Consider the following 15,825-nt stretch of genomic DNA (forward strand, 5'->3'; position numbering starts at 1 on the left):
CTACCTGAGAAGAGTCCTGGTTATTCCTAATCTCCTGCTCTCACCCATCTGCTGATGATTGGCAGTTCTCTCCTAGAGAGAATGGGAGAAAACTAGGTAGAAGCCGGTCAGTCATCAGCAGGTGGGCAGGAGAGCAGGAGCTCATGAATAACCAGGACTCCTCTCAGGTGGCCGGGACTCTTTTCCAAGCCCAGTCTGCAATGATTGTGATGTTGGTTCTCGGCAACAACTTACTTTTAACTTATAAATGACAGAACGCTGAAATCAACTCACCGGTCTCTTCTTTATGCTGCAGTTAGTATGGGCAGCATAAAGGTGATGACAGGTTCCCTTCAATAACATCACTGCACAGTATTAATTGCTTCAAATAACTATTGTTGTTCTCCAGGCCTACTGTTTGGCCTAAGAGACGGTTCTACACATCACCCTGGAGACCAAGCTGGATGTAAAAAGCTGTATAAAGTCTATACTATGTAGTCTTCCACTGTCATCAATTTATGCAGGAGACATACAACTATACAGCAGCAGACCATAAGATATTAATAAGTATCATTCTATATAGGACACAATAAGGGTACCAGGATCTATCTGGTGCTACCACCTGTGCAATATTAAGGCAACGGCCCAATTGTTTCCTAAGGTTACAGGCCTACAGCGGTACAGAGTTCATTGGGTGAAGGTTTTTATTTCCGGGTTGTTTTGCAGTTACATGGAGACCTCCTAATACAATAATAAGACTCCAACAAATAAGCAACATCATTTTTATACTTTCCAATCAGCAGAGCACACAGTTGTTGTCTCTACTTCTGTAAATGAAAACTGTCACTTATCCTTGTGTTAAACCATAAAATATGATTTTCCTACCACCATATATGATGGCATCGCTATGGAAAGAAATGAGACCTCTGGGTCTATATGTGACCTAAAATCAACAATATGTAAGGTTCCATCAAATGGCTGTTCTTCTTTATAAATGTACACTGAAGAATCAGCTCCCAAATCCTTTTCCCTGAGAAGTCACTATTCCCATTTATAGTCAACCTGTTTTTTACATCAACTCATTGCATTTTACATTGTTTACTGGTCTCAGCAGAATCAGTCCTTTGCTACAACTAATATTGTTAAACAGCATATGTCCGCAGGATCAACCCTCTCAAGCCAGACACAATGCCTGGTAGGTTTGATCCTGCCAAGTAAAACGGTACCTCATTTATGTTCCTCCGTCGTGCTGTTCCTGGGTAAGTAAATGCTTAATGTGTAAATTAGGTCTTCAGTGCACTGATGCTGGGTCCAAGCCCCTCGGAGAACCAGAGCTTCTCCGCTCTGCAATTAGAACCATTCAAACATCCTTATGCATTTGCCTGTTTTCCCTGGAGCGCAGATGACTACTGTGCATGCGCCAGTATTGTCACCCACCACCCGAACAAAGTCAAATGTCTCCAAATGTCAGGTGGAGGATGATGTCATCAGCACATGTCGGAAAGCAGAGGCAGATATACTGAACATGAGCTGGTAGTGTGGACTATAGCACAGGCATGAGAGTACTACCAATCAAGAGGATGGGGGTGGTAGCTCTAGGTGCTCTTGTCCGTACCTTGGATCACCAAAGACCCAATTTACATATCAATAAAAGGTTAATTTTCTCAGGAATGGCACAACGGAGAAACATGAATCAAGTATCATTTTACTCAGTAGGATCAACCTAATAGACTTAATAGGGTTGATCCTGCCGACAGATACTCTCTATACTATTTGTGAAAAAAATGCAGTTTATGAAACCATGTGACACACTGATACAGAACTGAAACCTTTTTACCAACAATAGCCCAAAGACACATAAGTGACTTGTTAGAGCAGGTTCTGAAGGCCATGTAACCTTACACATTTAGCATGGCTTTAAGTGAAGCAGTCGTCCATAGACATACCTCTATTATCGTCCTTTGCATGGATGTTACCCATAAACAAGACAATTAATAAAAATATGTAGAATGCATGTAGAGTGACAGCGCTTAAAGGACAATACAAATGTACATATATTTCTACCAAAGAAACCATGACAAATACGCTAGCCAAAGTGAGTAACACAGATGGTGCTTTGGCTACATCCAACCAAAACTGATATTAGGAAATATTAAAAGTGGACTAGTCATCTGCACACATCGAAGCAGTTTTATTTGTGGCTTCAACCCTGGGACTTAACTAAAAACTTGAAATTAGTGACATCACACATGCATCAGATTGGTTAAGGCTCATGCATCAGTGATGTGTCTAGTTCCTAGCTTGTTGATGGGTCTTATATTGCGACATGTCTTAAACTGCCTGCCTTCAATGTGTGTAGGTGAGGAGTCCACTAGAGGTCCTTCCTACTTACCTGAGTGATAACAGAAAGCAGGCACCTTAGTAGTTAATAACCACCCATCATACACAGCACTGACTGTGACATGACCAACCTTACAGCGTAATATATGAAAATGACTAGAGAAAGAAAAATCTAACAAAGGCTTTTATTCCTTCTCGTTCTGAGCAGTCTAATAAAGCTTGACCTGTATAACAGCAAGCGACTATTATTTCTCCCTTGCTCTCCAATTTGGCTATTTTGTTCCATTGCAATTAAAGTGATTTTAGTACTGGATTTTTGCATGTAAAAAAAAAATGATAGAGGTCTGAACCTTCAAATCAATTCAGTGCCTGTGCACTTTATTTTCCCGATCACGTCTCTTCAGTTCCTCTTTATAGCAGTAAGAGCAGAAATTATCAGTCTCGGGGCGTCCATAGAAAGAGCAGTTCTCCTTCTTACACCTGCTCTGGTGAAGGGAATATATTGGGCAGCCTGTACTTCTGCCTCTACTATTTTTGTCATTGTTCAACCATGTCTGAGGAGACTCCTCATCCGCATATTCTAAGCAGTCTCTAATATCTGTAGAGTTAAACCCATTTGTATATGTCTGAGATTTATGGTCTGTGGGTTTCTCATATGAAAGGGATTCAACCGTGTTCACTGTGCGTATGCCCGATAATCGAGCTGGACTATAGCTCTGTGAAGACAATGAACGATTCTGTTGAGGATATGTAGCACAAGTTTTCAAAGAGCCCACAACTGGTTTATAAGGATCATCTTGGAAGCTCGTGACTTGGAGTTGACATCATGTAGATGAATCACACTCTGCCTTTGGACAGGTGGCGTATGGCTGTAATGGCAGATACTGGCACGGGACCACATTTCTTAGCACCGTTGCTGGGTGAGGGATAGGAAGCAGGAGTAGGACTGGATCGATCCTTTAATTTTAGAACTAGTTGTGTTGTATGGCTTTGAGGCAAGATTGGTGATGCCCTATCCTGAGGAGATGTTTCCAACTTTTCTTTGACAAACCCTCCTGATCCAACTTCCTGCAGGATGACCCGTTAAGGACAGCTTTCTTCTCAGCTTCCTTTCTTTTCTGTTCCTGCTCGGCATTGAACCGTTCTTGGGCACTAGTTAAGTAAAAACCAATCATCTCCTCATGAAACTGATGCCGGTGACTGGTAAGAAGAAGTCCAGCAAAGATAATTTACGCTCCCCTTGCATGGCAGCTCTCAAAATATTAAGGCTGAGTTTAACATCTGTGCTATATTTCCAGGGGTCTGATTTATTATCTAATAGTGATCTGTTTGTTAGCTTATCAATGGGTGATATGCTAGCTTTATCAGTGGGTGATGGAGTTGTCTTCTCTGAAGGCGAGGTGCTAGCAGACTGTCCGGACTCCTCTTTGCTTCCTTTGCGAGATTTGGACTTCTTTACTTTGTCAGTGGAATCACTGTTTTTCCCATTGCCTGAATTTGCTCTGCTAATTTTGCCATGCACTAAGCCCCCGAGGCCTCCCATGTTCTTTTTTAATTTAATACCCAGGGTTTTGCTGAGGCTCCCAAGCTTGTTTGCCACAGAGTCCGTTCTGTTCTTTTCCTTTTCTTTCCTTTGTTTTTCTTTTTCTTTCCCGTTTTTACCATTGTTAACATTGGAATTACTGCAGACTGACTCGTGGTCAGAGTCCACAGAGTCGGCAAGTGACTGTACGTCCTCTCCTGCAGAAGCTGTTGGAGATTCTGGTTGGGCCAAAGGAGCCTAAAATAACAGAGTAAACGTTAAATGACAGCTGCCCATAATAAAGCTAATAATGCATAGTGTATATGCCCATTAACAGACGAAAGGTAAATTTACCCCGAGGCCTCTACCGGAGTGTTACAGACCAAAATAAACAGAGTAGACTACCCGTAAGTCATCTGACCGCATGCATTTGACTAGTATGCATGCCTAACACCATCACACCACACGAAAACTGCACCCACTTGCTGCTCGACTACAAGTTTGGAAATTTAAGAAAATAGTAATCTATGGTAAAAAGGTTTCATTGTGATCCCGCACTGGGGACAGCTTGATGCTAATGTCTGTAAAGAGCTGTGCTTATATAAGTGCGTAGAATTAAAACATTTAATATTTAATATCCATTAGAAATTCTTAGTGTCTCCCACTCGGCCTCTAAGATCCTTACAGTTTCTTCATTGGATCTCCATCACATCTCTGTTACAAGCATGTATGATGTCCCTTTGTCCCGTCCATGAGAACCAAACCTAACAAATGCAAACTGGCCAGCGCCACAGACTGCTGCTGTGATGTGGTTGTTCAGCCACATTAAATGGGTTTTCCAAAGGCATACAATGTCATAAAATGACCAAATCGATAATACCCGCACCAGTCCTCCACCGCTCCCGGGTCCCCTGTTGGTCGCTGTTTCCACACCAACTCTGTTGACATATCATTGCTGGAGAAAAGTCGGCAGAGACAGGGGGAAGGGGACCAGACACGGAAGCGGTGGGGGAGCTGTAAGATATTATTTATTTAGATATGTTAAACCATTGTAAACTGCTGGAAAAAATGAATCTGCCCGGATAACCCCTTTATCATGAATGTTGCAATTTTGTGTGATGATTTAGGGCAAAGCAAAAGGCATACATTGTTACTAGCGTTGAGCCAAGTGAGCTTCGGACGCTGCATCCGAAGTCGCTTCGTTCAAAGCTTCGGAATAATACTGTATAGAGATCCGTCTTCGTACAGTATTAGAATGTATGGGCTCCGATGAGCCGAAGTTAGTTATTCGTGAAGTCGCACTTGACTTCGTTGAATAACTTTGGTAATTGATTTTTAAAGTGGAAAACCAGCGAATTCCGCTACGGTACCAAGGTGCTAGTCGGAACCAAAGCGGAGTTCGGTTTCAAGTTTAAAGTGGTTTTCCATCAATATCAAAAACAACAAAATGAATTCTTATGTGGGATAGGGCATGGAGACATACATATAGTAAGACATACAGTATATACCTACTGTATAATACAATATCTAGTGTTAGCATCAGCATTTGTGGTCTTAACATTAAATATATTACTATGAGATAATGCTTGACTAGTTATCTTAAGGAAAATAACTTAAGTAAATGTCAATCTTACTACTAATTTATCTTTTGCGGAGTCCACTCCGTTCCAGACGGCTCTGCTACACTGCAGAATATCTGTAGCAATACTGCCTCCACTAGGTGAAAACTCATATGATGGGAAATAGTGCATAAAATCAATAATCTACTTATATCTTCAAGTCTTGGGGAATCTTTCATGACCTCTGTCACAGAGTTGGTCATTCTGGGGGGTTTTTCTCGCGCCAAAAAAAAAACCTTCTCCCAAACGGACATAATTATAGTCAATGGGATCTGTTCAGCTCCATTCCATTATATTTGTTGTTCTCCTCCTATAACAGAGCAGAACAAGGAAATAAAAGCGCCGATGTGAATGTGCTCTTAGGATTGGGGGATGGGCTATTTTTCTACAGGAGGAGGCGCTAGCGCTGATCTCTATTGGTGAAAGATAATTATAGCGATGACTAGAAACAGAAATTCGCCTCCATAGCAACAGACATGTTCGTCATGAAGAGACACCAGTGGAGATGACGGTAATCTAAATACTATGGGGGGGATTTATCAAACCCTGTACTGTAGAATTTTGTCTTCGAGGTCGCTAAATTGGGCCATTGCCATCTTGCACATAAATCTTTGCGGGTTTTTGCATTTTTTACACCACTCCAGTTTTGAAAAGTAGATGGGAAACTGGACATGGATTGGCTATGTTAGGCTACTTCACACTTGCGTTGTTGTTTTCTGGTATTGAGATCCGGCAGAGGATCTCAATACAGGAAACAAAGTTTCCGTTTAGTCCTCATGCATTCTGAATGGAAAGAGATGCATCAGGATGTCTTCTGTTCCGGCAGCATTGCGTTTTGTGACCGGACACAAACCACTGCAAGCTGCGGTTTTGTGTCCGGTCATAAAAATGTTAAAGAAAATTGATCCAGCACTGAAAACAATATAAGTCAATGCTGACAGATCCATTTTTTATGGAGCCTAAAAAAAACGGATCCCTCATCCATTGACTTTCAATGTATTTAGTGACCGGTTTTTGATTTCACACAAGTGCATCCTAACTGAACGGATGCATCCTGATGTGCAAAATCAAAACTGATCCATTTAATTCCGGTATTGAGATCCTCTGCCGGATCTCAAAACCGGAATTAACAACGCAAGTGTGAAAGTAGCCTTAAGGAGTTTCACTTCAGATTTAGGACTAGGACTTTTTTTTTTGTCACAAAGAAGTCCCAAAGCCACCCCATCAATCAGAAAAACAGAAGAAAAAAAACGGATGCTGTATTTTAAGCATCCGTTATGTTCAACTATGCACATTTTGCATCCGTTTTAGCTATTTCCCATCTGAGATCCATTCTTTTAGATGGAAAAAAATAAATACTGTGTAGAACTTTTTTTTTCCGTCTAAAATAACGGATCTCAAACGGAAATGGCTAAAATGGATGCAAAATGTGCATAACTGAGCATAAAGGATGCTTAAAACACAGAGTATCGTTGTAATCGTACTGACCCAGAGAATAAAGGGAATCGGTCAGGTTTGCCGTAAACAAAACGCTGTGGAAACAAAACCCATATATCGGTGGAGGAATTGCGTTTTTTTTTTCCAATTCCACCCCATTTGGAACTTTTTTACCGCTTCCCATTACTTTTTATGCCATAATTAATGGTGGCATTAGAAAGTACAACCTGTCATGGCAAAAAAACAAGCCCCCATACAGCTGTGTAACCGGAAATTTAAAAAGGTTATGGCTCAAGGAAAATAGGGAAGAAAAATGAAAACGCAAAAACGAAAAAAACTCTGTTAGCCTAAAGTTAAAAAGGGGTTAGAGATGAATTATAGAAATATCTGAGTCTCATTTCCTTCTGGATTCACAACCCCACCTATCCCTTGGTTTGAACTTGATGGACTTATGTCTTTTTCAACCGTATCAACTATGAAACTATGTAACACTGTTTTTGCAGCATAAATAACACAATAACTTTAACTCTCAGGATTAGTATGATTACAGCGATACCAAAGATTTTTTTTTTACATTTACTACTTTTTGCCTAATAAAAACCCTTAAAAAATATTTTTGTATCGTTGCATCCCAAGACCCATAACTTTTTTTTTCTTTGTATGGAGCAGGTGTCAGAGCTGGACTTTTCACTGGGGTTCATAATACTTTTTGATTGCTTTTTATTTTGTTTGTTTTTTTGTGTCGAGAATAAGCACAGAAACACAGAAATCCTGGCATTTATTTATTTTTGTTTAGCATTTACTATACGGGATTACATGATTGGTGTGGTGCGGGGTTGTTATGGACATGAAGATACCAAATATGTGGAGAGGATTTATGCATTTTTTTCCTTTTTTTTAACCACTAGTCCCCACAAGGGGCCTTTTTACAGGCAATCTTTTGGTTACTTCTAAAATACATTGCACTGCTTATGCAGTACAATGTATAATGCTGTCAGTGCCATACAGTCACCAGCAGGCTCCGGCACAGAGGGAGCAGCCTACAAAGAAGAAACTGACAGCAGGCCTGGATTAGGCCTCAGACGCTTTGTGAAGACATTGTCATCCCGTGTTCACATCGAGAGATTCCGATGGGAGATAGAGGGAGCTTCCTTCCTCTAAACCATTAAGATGCCACGTTGCTATTGACCACTTCATCTAAATGGGTAAACGGCTTGGTTCAGCGCTTCTGCCGTATGGGCCATTAGAGCAGGAGCGGAGCCCTCATATGAGAGCAAGCCCCCGCTCTCCACTGAATAGGAGACCCGTTTAGGCGGTTAGGCTCCTTAGTGACTGCTATAAAAAGGCGTCTTGGTGGTCACTAAGGAGTTATAGTGCTGTATATTCTGTAAACAGTGCACCAACAGAGGAAGACTTAGATATTACATGAATATAAATGTAATATTCAAAAGGTAATGTCATTCTCCCAGGATCTCCGCGCCTTTGTGTGCTATGTATGGCAGACATCATAGTAGTGAGGCTATGCCCACTCTGGAGCTGAGCTCAGTGAACAGACCATTAAAAATGGAGTCTGCAGAGGGGGGGGAAACTGCTGATAAATGCAAGATACAAGTCAGTTAATCGCCATGTTATTTCACAGGAACATAGACAGCTCATTCTGAAAATTAACCTGAAAAGAAATATACACTTTAATACAGATTAGCAAAACAAGAATAAAAAAAATCTAAATAACAGGAAAGAAGTGAAAACAATAAGCAGAAAATCTAAAACAGCAGGGGTTTACCCGGTCTCAGAGGGTATGCGTATCCAGGTTACATTCATGTAGCTGTGCAGCAGGTTCAGTTTGCCTCAGGGATAGAATCAGACTGCAGAGGGAATATGAAAAGGACAGCGGAATCATTACACCTAGCTATATAAATGACACCATGTTAAAGCTTGGAAAGAAAATATTCATCGATGGAATAAATACACAAAAGAAACTTTGCATCCAAAAAAAAAGAGGAAACGTATAAAACTTTCAACTAGGTGTTCTGCCATCTTTAGGTTAGATACTAAAGAGTGTGAACACAGCTTAGGATTTGTGATGTCTGTTTAGCACCTACGCCGGGAAGACATACATACTAAACATGTCCATAGGGGTTACATCAGCCTGATGAAAGCCAAAAGAGTCATCCTATCTCCGGTTGGCTGTCATATGTCTGTATAAAACAGTATGGCATAGTAAGACGAGTAGAGATGATTTTTTATACAATGATAGCCAGTAGGAAAAAAAAAAAAGTCTACTTAAATGTATCTTTTTTTTTACAATGGAACCCTATGAGTGCTACACCATCAGAGATATCCATTCAATGCTTATGTTTTGGCATATAAGTTAAAGAAACACTCCCACAAATTTTTTATCCCTGACCTGTTCGAAAGGTACAATGATGAAAACTGTAGTGAAGTAAATTTTCTTACCAGTACTGAATTTGTGAGTTATCACCTCCCTTCTATGCCTCAGCTGTGACCAATACTCTGACTTCTAACTGATACAGGACAAGAAGTCAGTTTACTTTCCCTATTCATTTCTATGAGACTGAAACTGATTGCTCCCATAGGGATACACAGAGAAATTGGTTTGTCACATGACATGGCTGAGGATCATAAGGGAGGTTGTAACTCACAAATACGCCATTGTAAGAAGATTACCTTCATTACAGTTTACATCCTGTACCTTTCTAACAGGTCAGAGAATAAAAAATGTATGTGGGAGTGCATCTTTAAAGGGGTATTCCCATCGCAGACAATGGGGCATATCGCTAGAATATGCCCACATTGTCTGATAGGTGCAGGTCCCACCTCTGGGACCTGCACCTCGCCGAGAACAGAGCAGTGGAAGTGGTGGGTGGAGGACCCCTTGTTTCCAATGGTCCTGGGAAATCACTGAGAGTGATTAAGAGCCACATCACGCTTGCACAGCCTCCGCTCCCATTCATTTCTATGGGGCTGACGGAAATAGCTGAGCAGCCGCCTTCCCCCCGCTTCATTCTCGGTGTAGGTGCAGGTCCCAGAGGTAGTACCCGCACCTATCAGACAATGGGGGCATATGTTAAAGATATGCCCCATTGTCTGTGATGAGACAACTCCTTTAAACAAAGCCCATAAACATGATGTGAATAGTGCCTTATGCCTCCCACATAGGCTATCACTCAGATTTCCAGACTCTTGAATAGGAAGTCTGCCTAGTTCTTCAGTGATTCAGCTACCTCTCCTGGTTGGTCTCACAGACACAGAAAGCAAAAAGGGCTCCAGCTCTTTAGAACTCAGAAAGACCATTTTCTGAATGGTCGACATGCAGTACTACACTTATCTTGTAGTGGCCATCAGCAGCTTCCCCAGGTGAAGGGACTGACTAAATGGGATAACATTACTATATGTGCAAAGAATAAAGACCAATATATGGTGCAGCAACCTTCCCTAAGATCCAAGTCCACCAAAAGGCAGCGCTCAGTGATGATCTATAATTGACCTGATGCAATGACTTGCTTAAGAAAGGCTCATTTTGAGCTAAAACATTGCATTGACTCAATAACAGATAATCATGAAGCGTTGCCTTACAATAGCCGACGGAATAGCTGGTGCCCTAGATTCTCTGTTCTTGGCTTCACTGAATAATGCGGAGCTGCATGTACTGAATGTGACTGTGCTGTAGTGTAATGTATAAGACTCCCAAGACTTTATTAGCTGCATATTTATCTTCTATTCATGGACTTCCTGAAGCAACCAGAAGTCTACAGCAGTCTTCTTGGAGTAATACTGTCTTTCTGAGGGGCAAAGTTTAATATCTGATGACCATGGACCCTCAAAACAGTCCACTGGCACTGATATCCTATGCAGGATGGAAATCTATGGGCTCATGCACACAAATTTATTTCTTCTCGTGTCAGTTCAGTTTTTTTGTGGCCCGTATATGAAACCATTCACTTCAACGTGGCCGCAAAAAAAAGGCAACGACTGTGTGCTTTACACATGGCCGTTCTGCAAAATTGTCCGCATTATGGACAAGGATAGGACTGTTCTATTATGGGCCGGACGTTCCGTTCCGCAAAATGCACACAGCTGATATCCGTGTTTTGGGGATCATCAATTTGCAGACTGCAAAACATCCAACGGTCGTGTGCATGAGCCCTAAAAAGGAGAGTAAAAATTACCTGGCCAGCTTAATGTTGTCATTATCATCCTTGCCCCATTCCCAGTCCTTCCCAGGGTCAACTGCAAAGTGCAAAGGTAGAAGCTTGTGTCAGAGTCTGTTAAAGAATTACCGCTGGAAAAAAACACACAAACACATGTGGCAGGTTATTAAGAACCAGAGATTGAATGGGAACAAGAAAAATATGCAGAAAATAAATAAAAAATCACCTCTGGATACATACATTAAAACAGATAAAACATGTATATTTTCTCATGACTAGGTTATCAGTTTTGTAGTAGTACAAAGTTCATGCCACTAGATGGCAGCAGAGTTCAGGTGACGGCATGTTGTTACCTCTAGAACACACATCATTATAGCGATCACTCTGTGCTGACCATCTTTGTGGCTGCTGACTCAAGAGGAACGTGTCTACTCCCCCGACGTCCCCCAGGTGCACCGACAGAAGCTGTAATCTCTTATTGCTCAGATTTACACTAATTAATGTTACGGAACTTACAGACAATTTCTTCTCTCGTTAAATAAAAGACATTTAATGTTACAGAAGTATGGAATAAGTCCACAGGAACATAACCATAAACATTAGAAGGTACCATTATCAGTCTCTCTAATCCATGGGTCAACAACTTGTCACTCCAGCTACTGTGAAACTACAACTCCCAGCATGCACACTTGCTCGGCTGTTCTTGCAACTCCCATAGAAGTGACAAAGAATTCTAGGAGTTGTAGTTTCAGAACGGCTAGAGTGCTGGGGGTTGCTGATCCCTGCTCTAGTCTCTGTTAAAGCAGCCCTAAATTAGGGCATTTTAGATACACTCTGTGTTCCTGATCATTGTACCCCCCCAGGGGTTAATATCCACGCGTGGCTGAGAGACTGAACACTGACACAGAAGTTGGTCAAAGCAATCTCTAACTTTATTTAAATCAGGTAAGCCGTATTATACATCTTCAGAAGAGGGCAGTCCTCACTGAGGCTTAAACATTGTTTCATTGGTCAAAAAGGAAGAAGAGATAAGAGAGAGGAGATTATTCACCTGCATTTGCGCAGTGAATACCACTTGGAATGTGAACTAATGTAAACATCTCGTTACCATCGCCATTTTGGAATGGCGGACAATCTAACAATAATACTGCATACGTCATATGGTGACACTTCAAAGAGGTGCTTCTCTATAGCAGTGAATAATATATATCATCAAGCCATATGATTGGCTTACGCATCTCTACCACACTCTATGGGACACCTGCAAGAAGATGAGAAATCAGACACTTCTTACAGCCCAGCTCTTTGCCCCCCCCCTCTTCTCTCCAGCCTTGAAACAAAGAGAGGGATGAAAAGAAGGTCAGTCAGTCAGCCGAATTGGGAAAACTTTGAAAGTAAGGGCTTATTTGACCATGAAGGAGAGTGATGGGGTGCTGCGCCAGATGACCTGGCCTCCACAGTCACCGACCTGAACCCAATCGAGATGGTTTGGGTGAGCTGTACCGCAGAGTGAAGGCAAAAGGGCCAACAAGTGCAAAGCATCTCTGGGAACTCCTTCAAGACTGTTGGAAGACCAATTCAGGGACTACCTCTTGAAGCTCATCAAAGAATGCCAAGAGTGTGCAAAGCAGTAATCAAAGCAAAAGGTGGCTACTTTGAAGAACCTAGAATATGACATATTTTCAGTTGTTTCACACTTGTTTGTATGTATATAATTCCACATGTTCATAGTTTTTGATGCCATCATAGTCATGAAATAAAGAAAACTCTTTGAATGAGAAGGTGTGTCCAAACTTTTGGTCTGTACTGTATGTGGTGACAGATCTGGTTTTTTTCCATTTTGAATTCACACAACTGCATCCTAACGAGAGAAAGCATCCTGATTTACGAAATCAAAACGGGTCTGTTTACTTGCAGTATTGAGATCCTCTGTCGGATCTCAATACCAGGATTAACAACGCAAGCGTGAAAGTAGCCTACCTAATCTATTCCGTCCACCTACCTAATCAATTCCGTCCACCTACCTAATCTATTCCGTCCACGTACCTAATCTATTCCGTCCACGTACCTAATCTATTCCGTCCATCTATTCTATCCATCCAATCTATTTACTCAACCTAATTTACCTACACACCCAGGCCTTTTTTTGCAAGCTCTCTGGTTGCTGAACCCTTAGGGATCTTACCATGTTTCCCTTTCTAATGAGCATCCACTTCCGGACACTTTTTTAAATGGATAATATAATACCTTATTCACACATCAGTATTTGGTCAGTGATTTCCATCAGTGATTGTGAGCAAAACCAGGTGTGGGTGTAAAACACAGAACAGGTGCAGATCTTTCCCTTATACCTTATGTCTCTGTAGCCTCCACTCCTGGTTTTGGCTCACAATCACTGATGGAAATTACTGACCAAACACCGACGAGTGAATGAGGCTTAAAGGGAACCTGTCACCTGGATTTTGGTGTTCCACAATAATTAAAGGAAAATGGAGATTAAATTTCTAATTTCACTTTTTTGGGCAGATTTTCCATTTTAATCCATTTTTTTCTTTAACACATCAAGGGTTAACAGCCAAACAAAACTTAATATTTACATAAACACCCCACATGTGTCATAAACTGATGTAAGGGGCACACGGCAGGGCGCAGAAGAAAAGGAGCGCCATATGGTTTTGTGGAAGGCAGATTTTGCTGAACTAGTTTTTAGATGCCAGTCCCATTGAAGCCTCCCTGATGCACTTACAGTAGAAACTCCCAAAAAGTGACCCCATTTTGGAAACTAGGGGATAAGGTTCCAGTTTTATTGGTACTATTTTGGGGTACATATGATTTTTAATTGCTCTATATTACGTTTTCTGTGAGGCAAAGTAACAGAAAAATGGCACTGTTTTAATTTTTTACAACATTCGTCTGACAGGGTAGATCATGTGCTATTTTGATAGAGCAGGTGTTACAGACGCAATGAGATCAAATATGTCTACTTACTTTGTTTGTTTCAGTTTTACATAATAAAGCATTTTTTTTTTTAAAAAATTGTGTTTGTGTCTCCTTTTTCTGAATGCCATTTATTATTTTTTTCTGCCGATCGTCTTGTGCAGGGCTAGTTATTGCAGGAAGAGTTGACGTTTGCAGAAGAGTTGATTTTTTGATCATTCATTATTACACTTTATGGGGCAAGGTGACCAAAAAATTGGTTGTTTTAGCAGTTTTATTCATTTCTTTTTACAGCGTTCACCTGTGGGTTAGGTCATGTGACATTTTTATAGAGCAAATTGTGGCAATAGCTAATTTGTATACTTTTTTTTATTTATTTAAGTTTTACACAATAATAGCATTTTTTTTTAACAAAAAAAAATGATGTTTTAGTGTCTCCATATTCTGAGCGCCATAGCTTTTTTATTTTTTGAACTGAGTGTCTTAGTTACGGTGTCATTTTTTTGTGGGATGAGGTGACAGTTTGATTGGTGCTATTTTGGGGGCATACGCTTTTTGATCTGCTTGGTGTTGCACTTTATGTATGTTAGGTAACAAAAAATGGCTTTTTTGGCACTGTTTTTCATTTTCTATTTTATTTTTTACGGTGTTCACCTGAGGGGTTAGGTCATGTGATATTTTTATATAGCTGGTTGTTACGGACGCGGTGATACCTAATATGTATACTTTTTATTTATTTAACTTTAACAAAAAATAATAGCATTTTTGAAACAAAAAAATTATGTTTTAATGTCTCCATGTTCTGAGAGCTATAGTTTTTTTAATTTTTTGAGCGATTTTCTTTTTTTTGTGGTACCATTTGTGGGACATATGCCTTTTTGATCACTTGGTGTTGCACTTTTTGTGATGTAAGGTGACAAAAATGGCTTTTTTACACTTTTCTTTTCTCCATGGGTGTTTATCATCAGGCGGGGTGGATCATGTGATATATTTATAGAGCCAGCCGTCACGGAGCAGCATACCAAATACGTATTCTATTTTATTTATTTTTTTTCTATTTTTTACATTTTTGCTTAATTGGGGAATTTATTTTTTAAGCATGTGAAACCTATTTTTTTTTTATAAAAGACTTTATTTTTTAAATTTTTAATTTACACTTTGCGTCCCCGATAAGGTCATACAAGACCTCTGGGGTACATTAACTTCCCTTTTTTTTTTTCACACTATTGATTTCTTCTGTAACTGGGCTGACATGGTAGCCCCAGTTACAGGGAAATACACCCCCCTAGAGACGCTGTACAGCCTATATTGTGCTGTACAGCCTCAGTGCCAGCTCCTGTACTCTCCCAGCCCCGGCGATCACATGACCATAGCATAGCGCTTCCTGATCTCTATACACAGCACTCGTGAGCGCTGTGTATACAGCGATCTGGAAGGCAGGGACACCTGGGAACTGTCCCTGCCTTCTCTTTGGGGTGCCCTGCTGTCACTGACAGTGGGCCCCCCGCTTGGCAGCTGCACCATTAGAGTGCAGCTGCTATGTCTGTATGGACGTTCCAGAACTCCATTCAGAGATAAACGACCTCCTATAGGACATTTATAGTAAAATGAGCGTTCGTGAAGTGGTTAAGATGACTGTAGGTTGAGGAGCCAGCAAACCAAATGCAGAAATTTAACATGAATATCACAAGGTACAGTATAAATACGGTAGGTTACTGAATTACTTCTTTTTCAGGACCGGCTAAGTTTTATTTCATCATATACCGAAATAGTGAAGATGAATTCAACTTTGTCAGTAGTTACTGACATAAATCACATA

General features: G+C 40.7%; 1 protein-coding gene across 1 annotated transcript in view; it reads right to left on the reverse strand.

The window, feature by feature from the left end:
• Positions 1-455: 455 nt before the first annotated feature.
• The window catches only part of OTUD7A (OTU deubiquitinase 7A), a 292,001-nt gene continuing 276,631 nt past the window's right edge, over positions 456-15,825 (reverse strand). Inside the window, 8 exon segments of the mRNA XM_040413842.1 lie at positions 456-3,127; positions 3,130-3,198; positions 3,201-3,374; positions 3,377-3,547; positions 3,550-4,099; positions 8,668-8,746; positions 8,748-8,762; positions 11,088-11,183. Of these exon segments, the coding sequence (XP_040269776.1) occupies positions 2,682-3,127; positions 3,130-3,198; positions 3,201-3,374; positions 3,377-3,547; positions 3,550-4,099; positions 8,668-8,746; positions 8,748-8,762; positions 11,088-11,183 (1,600 nt within the window). The 3' untranslated portion in view covers positions 456-2,681.

Source organism: Bufo bufo, chromosome 1 (assembly GCF_905171765.1).
Source record: "Bufo bufo chromosome 1, aBufBuf1.1, whole genome shotgun sequence".
Lineage (NCBI taxonomy): Eukaryota > Metazoa > Chordata > Amphibia > Anura > Bufonidae > Bufo > Bufo bufo.